General features: G+C 44.2%; 1 protein-coding gene across 2 annotated transcripts in view; it reads right to left on the bottom strand.

Moving 5' to 3' along the window:
* LOC138267607 (SLAM family member 9-like) overlaps positions 1 to 16,140 on the bottom strand; it is a 345,225-nt gene that overhangs the window by 108,432 nt on the left and 220,653 nt on the right. For both annotated transcript variants that reach the window (XM_069216670.1, XM_069216668.1), the window contains one exon: positions 1,704 to 1,792. In XM_069216670.1, coding sequence (XP_069072771.1) covers positions 1,704 to 1,792 — 89 coding nt within the window. The remainder of the gene's footprint in view (positions 1 to 1,703; positions 1,793 to 16,140) is intronic.

A 16,140-nucleotide genomic window follows, 5' to 3' on the forward strand; every position in this document is an offset into this window, starting at 1 on the left:
TGGTAGGATATCCAACTACTACCTCCACTGCAGGACATCACACATGACAATGTTATTCAGCAGTGGTAATTTTGGTTTTGGAATGATACACTTTATGGAAGCCAGGCCTACATCATGAGATATAGTGAGGGTAACAGGTAAAGAGATTTGCATGCACTCTCACCTCTCCAAGGAAAATATGTAGATATTGTCAAACGCTTGAGGATAACTTTGCAAATGCTACTGGTAAATGAAGCTGACTTTTTTTTTATAATGAGATAAAATATAATTTTCACCCTTTTTGAAATTGCCCCATCACTGGAAGAGAAACGAGTGCCTAAACCCAGGGCATCACAGAACCAGAAGAAAAGGTTTTCAACAGCAGATGTTGACTTCATTCAGGGCAGTACTTAACTACAATGGCAGATTGAGAAAAACCAGACTACACACCCATTCATAAAAAATTTGAGTCCATCCGTGGACTTCAGGAGTTTTATGACGAGATAAGCAAATGTTTTAAATTTAAACAGAAACATTACTTAACAAATTTACCCCAAACATGAGCTACCTTTGCCTTATTGATTTTCAGTGGACATTATGGGACTCTGCTATCACGCGTGAAAATGGAGTGACAGTGCATCTTTTGTATTCCATGGAGTTGAAAAGAATACACAGTAAGTGGTTCTTTTAAAATATCAATATGACGCCTGCTAATACTTAACATTGATATCCGACACGTAATGCATGACTTACTCATTATTAGTGGACAATGCCACTTTTCTTTTAAATTAATAACTCACTATTTTAAAATTTAAACCTACGTTCACCTTCCGCCATTTGTTTCTCAGCCTAAATTATGATTATACTTACATTATGACTATTAAGTATTTTAGGGCAGCATAATATGACTACACTTCATAATTATAATAGCACCACTCGAACACGGCATCATTGTGCCACCTACACAGCATCCAATGAGGCATATTTTTAATACCCAGTATACATTTTCATACACTTAGCAGAATTTGATAAGTGTTTTTGAAACTCAAAATTACCTCATGAGTATATTAAGTCATATAATAAAAGCTGAACGAATGTCAACAGATTTCTCAATGAGTACATTTTCTTTGTCACGTTTTTGTAACCTACACATATTGTTTTTTCATATTATATAACTTGCTATTTGTCTGTGTGAATACATACTGTATGTTTGTATTCTTGTAAATAACAGTGATTGCAGTCTTGATAAAGCTCGATGCCAACCGTTCTGGTGTGAAATGTGTTAGCTGAGCCTTTGTATGTACAGAACTCACTATTTTTGAGCCGAGACAACTATGCTTTTAATTATTCATGAGCTTGTGGTTAAAAAAATAATAATCTTACAATACGTAAAAGTAAGAAAAAGGTGCGCTTAAGAAGTAACTATCACATCTGTAAGTATGTGCCAGCTTCAGTATAGTTCATCACAAGGTACCAGCACTCCCAAAAATCTCCTTACAATAAGGAATCCACTACTTGTTTGTTTATTTTTTAGCATAAGCCCACTATGAATTTATTACCTTACTAAGACTCAACTATTCACCTTCGTGTTAAAACTTGCACCTCCTGAACAGGATGCATATTGCCTGTGACCACACAAGTATGAAATGTACACTATACAGGTATTTCAAGTATCGATTCACCGGGACAGCAGGTTGAAAGTGGTCACATTACCCAAAACTCACCTGCTCAATTACGCCCGGAGAAGTCGTATTGATCTCAGTGTATAGGGTCTCTCCAAGGCTGGTTTTCAGCAACTCAACATAAGTAGAAGCTTTATGAAATATTAGAGAACATATGTTAGTGCTGGCATTTAGGAGACATTTGTCAATCAATTATAACATTTTGTCAATGCAATTTAGCATGCGCCTGTCTTTTCAAGACTTTTTGATGCTTGTTTCGATTTAGAAAAAAAAGTTCTTAAGACTATACAACGACTGAGCGCATTCAGTGCATCAGACGGACGTGGTTGTTCCATTGAAGAAAATAATGTATAATTTTCGATTTCTGTTTCAGTAAAGAAGCTAAGTACACCTCAGAATGGTGGTGACTGGAATAGGACGCTCAAGAGGAAGAAGCTGCAGGATATAGGAACTTACAATAGTGCCGTGGTGAAAAGACAGAAAACATCAAGTAAGAGATGCCATTGCAGCAACATACCAGACCCAATATTCAAACGAAGCAAGGACTTTTGTTATGGAAGGTCGTGGTGACTTGGTGCTACCTGGCCATGGGTCATATTATGAAGAGCAAGTTACATTATAGAAGCAAAAGTAAAGGGGTTGTGTTTTAAAAATGTATAATAAATGTTGCAATGTGAAAGAATCTTACACACAACAGACTCATCTGCAAAGACCCCTACACATGCTTGGTGGCTCGCCCTCCTCTTCAAGATGTGAATCTTGGCAGCTCTTGCATGATTAGGAAGCAAAACACTGTCACACGCGTGTCATCCCTTACAATCACTTCATTATTTTCACCAGTGTGTGGCAAATAATATTGTTTGCATGTTTCGATGAATAAGTTACAGAGCCATTGAAAAGCGTACAAGAATAATTGTGCCCTATTTCACAAGAGGATTGCTTGCTTTCCTTTTTTTGATCAGTATAAATAACGTTTCTTCATTTTATTACCATTATTGAACGTGAGTCGGAAATCTCTTCACTCACTTTCTCAAGAGAATAATGCCAATTTTGCAGTTTATCAGAACTTACAAAGAAAAAACGTAGATCTGAAGCACCAATAACAAGCTTTATCAAAGCCAATATGTTTAGCCTACATTTTTTCAGTTAAAAACCAGACCTATTGGCTTTGCCATTTCTTGTTACTTTACTGTGTATACTGCAGGTTTCATGAGCAAACAAGATTAATTAAATTGGAACACATACGCTAATGCATGAAGATGCATGATCCATATTATCTTTCTGTTTTTTTTTGTGTTCGTTGTCTGGCAAAAAGCTATAGTCGGGGCTAAAAAATAATTGTTCAAGAATTGTATAGTAATCACATTTTCATAACCTAATGGATGAAGATGTCTGACTCATAGCCTCTTTACATATATTTTTTTGTGGGTCTGTAGCCGGGCGCCTCCGGACGCCGCGGCTTCGTCAGAGAAGACGGACGCCGACGGATACCCCGGGGGCATCCCAGGAACTCCTGACGTGATGACGTCTAACGTCATCCGTCAGGAAGAAATACGCAAACCAGAAGACGGACAAGAAACGGAGAGAAGAGAAGAGAGAGACGCCGACACCGCGAGGAGGACCTCCGAACACCGCAACCCCCTGCATCCGGAGGATAACCCTGCCGCGAGAGAAGGAAGACGTACAAAGAACGGAACACCCAGGACGCCTCCCGCCCCTGTACAAGACAAGTCGGGAGACTGCCTGCAAGCCGGCCGCGTCCCTGGAGGGGCGTGGCCCGACCAGGTACGGACGTACCAAGGGTGGAATTGGGGCTACGGGTGGCTGACTGGTCGAAAGGACAACCAGGAGAGGGAGTTAAGGTCCTGCAAAGAGGGGGAGGTGGTATAAATGGGACCCCAGACCCTGCCTATAACTACAACCACGACCTAACCCAGAACCAGCAAGGAAAGCTAAGAGACAGGGGTCACCCAGGAGGACACTATAAGGAACTAAGAGGCATAGCTTCACCTATTCCCCCCCCCCCCCACTTCCTCGTCCCTCACTTCCTACTAACCATAAAAGAAACAGGAGATAAATTATATTCCCCACTTACCTGTACCTTGTTTTTCTTTCTTCTTTATTTTGGGGAATCCGGTCCCACTGATCGCCGGGGGAACAAGGCCTCCCTCCACACCGGACCACGCCATCCCCGGAACTCTCGACCCTGAAGAAAGGGGATTCATATTGGTTTCTGGACTCTGACAACACCCCAAAGCTTTGCGAGACAAGCTAGTGTCCCCTCCGAGCAGATAGAAATAAAAACACTAACCCCTTAAAACCCTGAGTCTGTCGCCTTATTCCAATATCCTTTCGACTCGGGATAAAGAACCCGCTACAGTGGTGTCAGAAGTGGGATATTGGAATTGGCGACAAGGGCTTCCAGGAAAATGGAGGAACAGTGTAGCATGTCTGATATGATGCAACAGTTGGCCTCAGGACAAAGACACCTACAATTAGTGTGGGAAGAGCAACAAAAAGAGGCTAAGTTGGAAAGAGAGGCACTACAAAGCGCACTTAAAAGCCAGGCTACTATAATGGCCAACAACCAGTTGGTTCATGAAACCGCCATTAAAAATCTCACGGATACAATAGCCGCTACTCGCGTGCACCCAAATGTGCCTAGTTCAGTCCTACAACGATATCAAGAAGGTGAAGACCCCGATGCCTTTTTCACCAATTTTGAACGAGTTGCGACTTCCGCTACCTGGCCACCGGAGCGCTGGGGCCAATATATCGCCCCCTTATTAACGGGAACACTCCAAGCCGCGTATCAGGCGGTAAACCCCGGGGGAACAACCCCATATAAGGATATTAAAAAGAGCATCTTGGAACGGGTGGGATTTGACTCTGAACATTATCGTGTCCGATTTAGAAAGGCTAAATGGGGACCCTCCGAAAATCCCCGGGCTCTATACTTTAGGATTAAAGATCTGGGTCTCAAGTGGTTGGGGCCCATAGGGACTAATCGGGAAGCCACGGGGTCTTGAAAGGCCATACATACAACAACCTCAGTGTTTCAGCTGCGGAGAATGGGGTCACATCGCTCGCGGTTGCCCCCTGAAAACAGAGAAACCAGAACCCATGGAAATAGGGGTCACGAGGGGAAGGGTCTTTTACACTGGGAGAAGGGCAACCCCTTACAAAAAGACACTGCTTATCAATGGGAAACCCACGGTGGCCCTTATTGACTCAGGGTGTAGCCAGTCAGTAGTCAGGGCTGATTTAATTAATAAGAGTCTCCACACGTCAGGACTTACGGTATCAATCTGCTGTATTCACGGAGAAACCAGAGAATACCCCCTGATCTGGACAACCCTCATCTGGGAAGGAAAAGAAAACCCCATAAGGGTGGGGTTAGTAGAGCAGCTGGTTGAAGAGGCCATTATAGGAACTGACTTTTCGGAGTTTCCCAAACTCTTGGAGAGTGTTCGCCCGGCCGAAGAACCGAGTACCTGGTGGAAGGATGCTCCTTTTTCCAGCAGTCCTCTGTCACCTCCGACGGTGCGACCCAAACTCTCCCGGAAGGAAAAAAGAAGGATCAAGAAAACCTACAACTCAGACAACCCCAGTCCCGCGAGGGTAAAAACAGAGGTTTTTGCCCTTACTACTCTTCCCCCCTTCCGGACCTCTCAAAGAGAAGACCCCAGTCTAATTCACGCCTGGGGAAACGCACGACCACGGACCCCACAAGACAAGGGTCCCTCGTTCACTGTAATTAAGGATCTTTTATATCGAGTCACTAATCAGAACCAAGAAGAAAAAAAGCAGTTGATAGTTCCCGAACCTTACAGACAACAAGTCCTACACTTAGCGCACAGCCAGCCAGGGGGTGGCCATTATGGAAGGGAGAAAACAGAAGAATATTTGTTGAGGAAGTTTTATTGGCCGGGGTTTTTTTCACAGATTAGGAGGTTCTGCCAACAATGTCCAAAATGCCAATTGATTGATCCAGGTTCACGGAGAAAGGCCCCCTTGCAACCTCTTCCCATCATTGATGTTCCCTTCTCCAGAATAGGGATGGACCTGGTTGGCCCCCTTTTACCTTCATCCAGAGGTTATCGTTATATCTTGGTATTAGTGGACTACGCCACTAGATACCCTGAGGCTATTCCCCTCTCTAGTATTAGCACCAAGAGTGTCGCCCACGCCATGATTGGGTTCTTTTCCCGAATTGGGTTTCCGCGGGAGATCTTAACAGATCAAGGCACCCAATTCATGTCCAACTTGATGACACAAATATGTCAATTATTAGGGATTAAACAATTGCGGACGTCGGTCTATCATCCACAAACCGATGGTTTGGTGGAGAGATATAATCGTACCCTAAAGACACTACTAAAAAAATCCATCTCAGAGACAGGTAAGGACTGGGATAGAAAACTTCCCTTAGTCTTATACGCAATCAGGACCCACGAACAAGCATCTACAGGCCATAGTCCTTTTGAGTTGTTATTTGGGCGACAACCCAGGACCCTACTAGACATGGCCGCGGAAATGTGGGAAGAGGAAGGAGGAGAGAAGACCCTTCTAAACTATACCCGAGACTTAAAAACTCACCTACATACAGTATGGGAAAGCGTTAGGGAACACATGGAGAGGGCCCAGGACAAACAGAAAAGGAATTATGATCGGAATACCCAATTAAGGTCTTTTGCCATAGGAGAGAAAGTATTAATCCTTCTCCCCAGTTCAGACAACAAATTGTTAGCAAAATGGCAGGGACCATACCTTATAACAGGCATAGTAACACCCGTAACCTACAAAATTCAGCTCAACGATAATCCTAATAGATCACAGATCTTCCATGTTAATTTGTTAAAACGATGGGAAGAACCTCCAGCCGAACCAAGGACAGGATGTCTAGTTAACACTGTTAAGGAGTTGGAGATAGGATGGTGTCCCACTGATCCGCCTGGCGAAAGGGAAATTCCTGTCATAAATACAGACCTCTCTTGTCACCAAAATAGACAGTTAGGCAAACTCCTCTATAACCATATCCCGGTGTTCTCATCGATGCCCGGTAGGACCCGATTGGTATACCATCAAATCATCACCCCCCCAGGGAAAACAGTACGGTTAAGGCCGTATCGTATCCCTGAAGCTCGGAAAATCCTCGTAGAAAACGAAATAGAAAAAATGTTAGACCTAGACATCATAGAGCCTTCCCAAAGCCCCTGGTGTTCACCAGTGGTATTGGTACCCAAGCCTGACGGGTCTATACGCTTTTGTATTGACTTTAGACAAGTCAATTCCATATCCCAGTTTGACACCTATCCTCTCCCAAGGATAGACGAATTATTGGAAAGGTTAGGAAAAGCCAAATACATGTCCACCCTCGACTTGACCAAAGGGTATTGGCAGATTCCGTTGGCCCCCGGTGATAGGGGAAAAACGGCTTTCGCTACTCCCTCAGGGTTGTATCACTTTAAGGTACTTCCTTTTGGGTTACACGGCGCTCCTGCAACCTTCCAGCGTCTCATTGATACCATATTACGACCTCATAACAGATACGCGGCAGCCTATCTGGATGACATCGTTATCTTCAGTGAGACTTGGGAAGAACATTTGGTCCACCTCGACAGAATCTTCTCGGCTTTAAGGAAGGCTGGACTAACGGCCAATCCCGCCAAGAGCCGACTAGTTTTTAACGAGATCTCCTACCTGGGATATCACATTGGTAAAGGCATACTATGTCCACAAATGAATAAAATCGAAGCCATCCTACACACTAAGGCTCCCGCCACGAAGAAGGAGGTTCGTTCCTTTTTAGGATTAGTGGGGTACTATCGAAGGTTTATTCCTCACTACTCCAGTTTGGCGGCCCCCTTGACAGACCTATTAAAGAAAGGACAACCAAACAACATCACGATCCTAAACCCGATCCAACTGCGTAGTTACCATACTTTACAAAGGTGTCTCACCACTCAACCGATTTTACGGTGCCCTGAGTTTGATAGTCCCTTTCATCTCCAAACAGATGCCTCCGACGTCGGAGTAGGTGCCGTCCTTTTTCAAAAGGACGAAGACGGAATAAGCCACCCCGTTGTCTTCATTAGTCGTAAGTTACTTCCCAGAGAACAAAGGTATCCCATTATAGAGCGGAAGTGTCTTGCCATTAAATGGGCGATCGAAAGCCTCCAATATTACCTCTTAGGACGGCCTTTCCTGTTATATACAGATCATGCACCCCTTACCTGGCTCTCAAAATATAAGGATACCAATAATCGAATATTAAGATGGTTCATAGAACTCCAACCTTTCTCCTTCCAGGTTTGCCATCTCCCTGGTGACCTTATGGGTCAGGCTGACTATTTATCCCGGTTCCCGGGTCTTGCGGGGCTCGAACAGCCCCCTTCATGTGAGGGGATGTGTAGCCGGGCGCCTCCGGACGCCGCGGCTTCGTCAGAGAAGACGGACGCCGACGGATACCCCGGGGGCATCCCAGGAACTCCTGACGTGATGACGTCTAACGTCATCCGTCAGGAAGAAATACGCAAACCAGAAGACGGACAAGAAACGGAGAGAAGAGAAGAGAGAGACGCCGACACCGCGAGGAGGACCTCCGAACACCGCAACCCCCTGCATCCGGAGGATAACCCTGCCGCGAGAGAAGGAAGACGTACAAAGAACGGAACACCCAGGACGCCTCCCGCCCCTGTACAAGACAAGTCGGGAGACTGCCTGCAAGCCGGCCGCGTCCCTGGAGGGGCGTGGCCCGACCAGGTACGGACGTACCAAGGGTGGAATTGGGGCTACAGGTGGCTGACTGGGCGAAAGGACAACCAGGAGAGGGAGTTAAGGTCCTGCAAAGAGGGGGAGGTGGTATAAATGGGACCCCAGACCCTGCCTATAACTACAACCACGACCTAACCCAGAACCAGCGAGGAAAGCTAAGAGACAGGGGTCACCCAGGAGGACACTATAAGGAACTAAGAGGCATAGCTTCACCTATTCCCCCCCCACACTTCCTCGTCCCTCACTTCCTACTAACCATAAAAGAAACAGGAGATAAATTATATTCCCCACTTACCTGTACCTTGTTTTTCTTTCTTCTTTATTTTGGGGAATCCGGTCCCACTGATCGCCGGGGGAACAAGGCCTCCCTCCACACCGGACCACGCCATCCCCGGAACTCTCGACCCTGAAGAAAGGGGATTCATATTGGTTTCTGGACTCTGACAACACCCCAAAGCTTTGCGAGACAAGCTAGTGTCCCCTCCGAGCAGATAGAAATAAAAACACTAACCCCTTAAAACCCTGAGTCTGTCGCCTTATTCCAATATCCTTTCGACTCGGGATAAAGAACCCGCTACAGGGTCATTCGGGAATATGGGGTCCAGCAAACAGCTAAAGCTATCTATAGTCGGAGCTAAAAAATAATTATTGAAGAATTTTATAGAAAACGCTCTGTAACTGAACCTTTCTGATACCAATGCACACTAGTGTAATTATTCTCATTTCTCACTACACTGAGGGCCTGTTGCACCTGGCCCTTTTTGCAGGGTCATCCCCAATCTTTTTGCCTCCTTCCTCCTAATTTTTCTGACCTGTTTTTGTTGGCTTTAGGAGTCTGAACACTTCACCATTGCTATCCAGTGCTAAAGTGCATATGCTCTCTGTGTAAATTGTATTGTTGATTGGTTTATCCGTGACTGGCATATTTGATTTACTGGTAAGGCCCTAGTACAGTGCACTCGAGGTGCTCAGGGCCTGTAAATCAAATGCTACTAGTGGGCCTGCAGCACTGGTTGTGCCACCCACATTAGGAGCCCTGTAAACAGGGCTCAGACCTGCCACTGCAGTGTCTATGTGTGCAGTTTTAAACTGCCAGTTCGACTTGGCAAGTTTACCCACTTGCCAGGCCTAAACCTTCCCTTTTCTTACATGTCAGACACCCCTAAGGTAGGCCCTAGGTAGCCCCATGGGCAGGGTGCAGTGTATTTTTAAGGTAGGACATATACTAATGTGTTTTATATGTCCTGACAGTGAAATGCTGCCAAGTTCGGTTTTCACTGTTGCAAGGCCTATCTCTCTCATAGGTTAGCATAGAGGCTGCCTTTAAATATGATTAAAGCGTAGATTCTGTTTGGGAGAAGATAGACGTGTGGAATTTGGGGTCTCTGAACTCACAATTTAAAAATACATCTTTTAGTAAAGTTGGTTTTGAGATTGTGTGTTTGAAAATGCCACTTTTAAAAAGTAGGCATTTTCTTGCTTAAACCATTCTGTGACTCTGCCTGTTTATGGATTCCCTGTCTGGGTTAGTTTGACAGTTGGGCTGTTTGCACCTCTCTTTAGACAGTGAATCAAAGGGAGCTGGGGTGTAGCCTGCATATCCTGATGAGCCATCTGTGCTAGGAGGGAGGTGAGGAGTGGTCACTTACACCTGAAAGGGCCGTGCCTGCCCTTACACAATGCAGTCTCCAACCCCCTGGTGTGTGTCAGGGGCCTGGCCTCGGCAAGGGAGGATTTTAAAAACTAGCAAGACTTTCCTTTGAAGTAGGCCTACTTCGAAGACAGGAAAGGGTATAGGAATAGCACCCAAACACCTGAAAATTAGAGTACTTCTGGAGTCAAGAGCAACCTCTGGCAAGAAGAAGAGCTGAGGAAAAGTGCTGCCCTGCCTGTGACTGTGCTTTGTGGAGCTATCCTGCACTTGCTGCTTCTGCCTGTGAAAGGGGACAAAGACTGGACTTTGTTGTTCATTCCTGCTTGTGAAGAATCTCCAAGGGCTTGAACTGAGCTAGCCTCCTGTTATTGAAGTCTCACGACCATCAAAGACTTCCCCTGCCAGCACCAGGACTCTCTGCTGAGACTTCTGCCCTGCCAATTGGTTCCCTATCCAGTTCCTAGGCCCTTCAAAGGCGAAGCTGGCAGACCAAGACTTAAAATCAGCGCACAGACCGCCGTCCTAGGAAATTATCAACGTACCTTCCGGGACACGACTGAGAAACGACACCCCGCCGGCTTTGCGGCTGAAATATATACGCTCCAACTGCATTGCGGCTGGAAGATGGACACAACGCGGCTGGAGGAACGGCGTGCAACAACTGCTGACGGAGGCTGATAAAGTCGCAACCCACACAGCGGGGTTTTCTGATACCGTGCGGCCGGATTTCCGATGCAACATCGCTGGGCGCTGAAAAACAACACAAAGCGTGCCCTGACCTGAGGTGCCTGTTCTGACCGATGCCTCAGGCTCCTGCGGAGAGAAGAAACGACGCAAGCTGACTTGACCAGAGGAGGAACGACACCGGGTCTTGCTTGCAGGTGTGAAATCAACGCATCACTGGCCTTTTCTGACAAACACTCGCCCGTGCGGTGTTATTCTGATGCTACCCGGGCACTTTTGAGAGCTAAGTGCGCTCGCAGTTTTCTAAAGGATTTAAGACTTGTTTGCTTTTGAATTCGTAACTTGACTTGTGTATGTTGGATTTTTGGTGTTTTGGTCTTGTTTTGTTTTGCTAAATAATACCCATTTTTCTAAACCTGTGGTATCATTTTGTAGTGTTTTTACTGAGTTACTGTGTGAGTTGGTACAAATACTTTACACATTGCTTCTGAAGCTAAGCCTGTCTGCCCGTGCCAACTTACCAAGGGGGTGAGCAGGGTTCAACCAAGAGGGATTCTCCTTTACCCTGACTAAAGTGAGGGTCCTTGCTTGGACAGGGGGTAACCTGACTCCCAACCAAAGACCCTATTTGTAACAGGGCCTGATTCACAAAGGTGAACTTACACTGTTGTGTAAAATTATGATTGTTTTCTGTTCACAAAGATATTTTATTAGTAGTATCTTTATGACTGCGGAGTCTCTGCACATACAAAGACAGGGCAGTTCTATCATTTTATTTGCGGAGACTCCACAGTCGTAAAGAAACTATTAGTAAAATACATTTGTGAAGAGCAAACAATCGTAAACGTACACAAATGTGTGAGTGTACTGGTGTCTGAACAGGTAATTTCAATATAGTTTCAAGACTAACACATTGCTTCGCTCACAGAGTGTGCATGTCTGGAAGCCATTTTGAAATGGTCGTCATCACTTTGGGCATCGGTGCCTGCAGCCATAGACTCCTTGATGGCAGCAGTGGTGGACATGCAACAAGACAGCTGTATTTGTTTTCTTTCCTGTACTCCATAAGGAGATAATGAAATGCCCTGAAGGCAGATGGAAAGCCACTCACTTGTGGTTCCCACAGCAGCCAAGATCACAGAGCTACTTGTGTTCCATTTCTTCACTGATACCTCTCAGAGATGTGTAGCTGTGTTCCTCCCACAGGAAGCCAATTGAATTAATGTAATTGGAGACTGGAGGTGGTGTGTGCCCAGAGGCGTTAACTGGCTTTGCATGGAGTGAAGTTGCTACACATGTGTCTCTGCAGGACATATCAGGCTCCAGTTTACTAACTTGATGCCATACAAAGGATTCACCACCTGCTGAATTATACCTATTATGGCTCATATTATTGTAAAAACATCCAAATAATTTGCACCCATTTTTTAAACCTCAACAGCGGCATTAAAATAAAAGCTAGATAGTCCTGCAAGATTCAATAATGTGCTGCACACATTGCAACAACAGACGGACAATCCACTGAGCTACCTAAACAGGCACATGCTTCTGAATCTTAAATGTAGGAAATTAAAGGTCATCTCTTCATCTGCGCTGCAGCAAGGACCACTAATGAGGGATTTCCTAGCTGCCTTAAAACATTTCATTATCTCCTGGTGGTTTATAGCACAAACACATGTACAAACAAGAGTAATGGCTCACTGATGGCCCCCTAAGAAACATTTCTGCTGGATTTTCCAGGAACCAAAGATAGTGTCATGCCTAGAAAATATTCAAGTTAATACTACAGTAGATTTACTGGGTTAGGCAACATATGCCATGTCACGCTTTTACTTATTAACATCTGTGGGGGGCAAATGCCAGATCCCAGCGAGAAGCGAACTGACAAGACCATAGAGCAGATTTACTAATATTTCACGCAACACAGCAATGAAACATGCAGAGCAGAAAGGCACAATATCTACTAAATTACGATGCTCTTCTGCTCTCTCCTTGTCCTAGCACACTGTTCGCTGCCTAGCACCAATGATGGCACCCTTGATCCATGCTGCAAGAGTGCCTGCGTTATGTGCAGGATTGCTCTGTGCAGGAATGGATACCGTTGTGTACAACAAAACAATCCTTAGAGGCATATTCCTCTTTCCGTGTGTGATGCTGAATACATCACACATAGAAAGTGGAAGTAACAAGGGAAACTGAAGATATTTCTCATAGTTACTTCTTCAATGGTATGCGCACCATTTTGGCTCAAACCCAAGTTTACAAGTCTTTGTAAATCTGGGTTTGTGCCAAAATACATGGCTGGGTGCATGGGAATGCCCATGCTCCACCCATGTAATGTCTACCCAATACAAAATACTAGAGGGCAGTGCTGTGCACTGCATTGCGTTACTTCGTATTCACTAAACCACACAAACCCACACAAATCAAATTTGCTTGGCTTAAAAAATACTAAAACATATTTTGCGGTGGTGCTGCACCACAAAACTGCCAGGGAAAGGCTGGAGGATTAGGGATCATTATCCGAGGGGCTAATGATTCCGACCACCGCCAGACTTCCTGATGGAGGCAGCTTGGCGGTGAGTGAGAGCTGTCGATGGCGGCCCTCAAGGTGTTCTTTATGTGGCGGTGTGGCCCGCCATGCCGGCTGGTGGGTTTTCCCGCCACCGCCGGCATGGCGGGCCACACTGCCAACTTCATAATGACCACCTTAATTTAGTTTTGCACATGCTTTTAGTCATGAATTTAAACACCTCCAATGAAGTGTCTCAGAGCTACTTGAGACCTGTCCCAAAACCATAGTGTACTACAGCCCCCAGTCGTATATTATTGAATTTCAGTAGACGTATAAAGGAGAAAATTATTTCAGACTTTAGAAATCTTTTACTCGATCTACTACCGTCTAGATGTGTTGAGTTTGATATTTCCATACAATTTTAGAGTAATAATGTCAGAACAAAAACTGAAGTTGAAAATAGTTGGTTAAGATGGTTGCATAGGTGGTCCACTGTCCGACTTTTTGTTGCAGTTTTGCATAGCACAAACTCCACCCAAAGGTATTGGATCACTTCACATCAGCACCAGTTACATTACACAAGGACACATTCCATTCTTTGCCCAGAATCACAGAATAACAAGTTGATGCAAAGATTCGAACTTGGTTCTCTAGTGCCAATGTCGGCAGCTCTTGCCATAAAGCCACATCTTCTGCCCTATTTTTTCCATGAGCATATGACAAAATGATAATCAGGCATGATTGAAAATTGATGAGGATGCGTCCTGTTAATGTGGTTTATGTGCTCATTTTCACTATGAAACTGTATTGAAGTGTGGGTTAAGGATAGAGGCACAAGAAGTGTATGATTTGCACACGGCCGAACAGTTTGATAAAGTTTCGCTTGCTTCAAGCAAATAATGTAACTTCCCCAATATAGCAAGATTTGGTGGCTAGAATGTAAAAGGATTAGATGTCAAGTTCAAGGACTTAAATGTATTTAACCAGGCAACAATGCGTGGGGGTGTTCGCCAACCTCAATCAACTGTCTACCTTTTAGAAGGTTCCGGTAAGTTTTTTAAAGTGACAAACTACCTGAATAGACCCTAGTTCCAAAAACTCTTACTGTTTGAGGGAAGGAAATAAAGGCAGAAATCGTCTGTGAAAACACATGTTTGTGCCCCTGAGCAGTAGGTGGGTACTGCGCAGTAATTATGGTGGAAACGCTATTAGGGACCATGGACCTAATATACTATTTAATTCCTATTGAATAAAACAGGCGTCCATTTTCTCTGTACGTGGCTTTAATTGGAACAGAAATTCAGAGGTATATTAGTCAATAGCTCACACAAGCAAAATGATGTTGCTACAGCCAGTGGGGTCATTTGTTGCCTCACTATTAAAAACTCCACCCACGTTGCTGTCTAAAGGCCTATGTAGGTGAGAAATTTATGAACGCTGAACTTTCTACCTAGAACGTCTTGATTTGAAATGAACCTCCATTTTTAAGTGATCTCAGTTTGTAGATAGATATTAAAGGGCCAAAGTTGGACCCCAGTGTAGTAGCGTTCCTGACTTTAGCAGTGTATGGCATAAATGTTGTATGGTGCCATTTGTATACAACTGCAAACCCCTCACAAACTCCCACACCACATTCTGGACTTTTACGTAGATACCTACTCAGCTTGTGATACATGTTGGCAAGAATGCTGGTTTGTAGTGTAGACTATGTATATTTGATGCTAAGTGTGAGATTTAAAGATATGCTTCACCTGATTTTATTAGCTCTGGTGCATGAAGATGAATAGGAGTACATTCACCTTCATGCATAAGAGCGTCTATGTCTATGCATCCTATTAGCTGATGGCAGGTTATATATAAATCCCTTTTTATCATGTAGTCTGCGTTTTGTAGAGCATGTGTTAAGGAACAAACAGGTTTTTATTGCTTTCTAGGTTTCTCTGTGGTTATTAATTGTCTTTATTTGTGCCAGGAAGGTGTTCAAGAGCTTTTGCTTCTCTACAAAAAAGAGCTTCATCCAATGCAAGATTCTGAAATCATGCAAGTAATGAAGCTAGATCCCTTCTTCCTTGATTTCCACGTTCAGCTAAAATTGATGATTTGCTTTTCCAGTGGTTTAAAAGTGTATGTTTTAGATAGAGTTCACAGTAACTGTGTCATTAATGCTCCCTCTAATCCCGGTCTAGCTATTAATTCACTTGTATCTAATGAGAATAAATGTTCATTTCTGTGTGTGTTTATCTTATAAATAAATTATAAAATGACCTTCAAATATTCTGAGAAAGTGGTTCTCCCACATCTGGAAGAAGGCAGGATTCATAATATGTATCATTTTAGTTGTAATGTGTCTGATGCGGTTCAACTACTGATATGTCTGCTTTAGGCAACATCACTCTACAATGGACAGATCTTCTTGGCTCCAGTGTATAGCAACTTAAAGGCCATATTCACTACGCTGTTCTCTGGAGATTTGTGAACTGTCCCCATTCCTTCTAGCAACCTCCTGTCATGCTAAAAAACTAAACTGGAGGAAATCCATTTCTCTGGTATCCTACAGATCCCTGAATTTGCAAAAATCTGATAACTTTCCCTCTTCATTCAACATTACTATCGTCATTGCTGTTGATAACCCCATCACTAGATAATTTCCCATTACCATCAAAAGCTTAATCGCCTTCAACAGGAGGTTCTTCTCTAAACACTTACTCTGGTCTACGGTATGACCATATCCCATAATCTTCCCCCCGCAGCACTCTAAGCTGGTGTAAACTTTGATTTAAATCCCTAGTCAAAATAGCTGGAATATTCATTATACAATTTACTCCTATGGACCCCATTATCACCTCAGA

Source organism: Pleurodeles waltl, chromosome 12, assembly GCF_031143425.1.
Source record: "Pleurodeles waltl isolate 20211129_DDA chromosome 12, aPleWal1.hap1.20221129, whole genome shotgun sequence".
Taxonomy (NCBI): Eukaryota; Metazoa; Chordata; class Amphibia; order Caudata; family Salamandridae; genus Pleurodeles; species Pleurodeles waltl.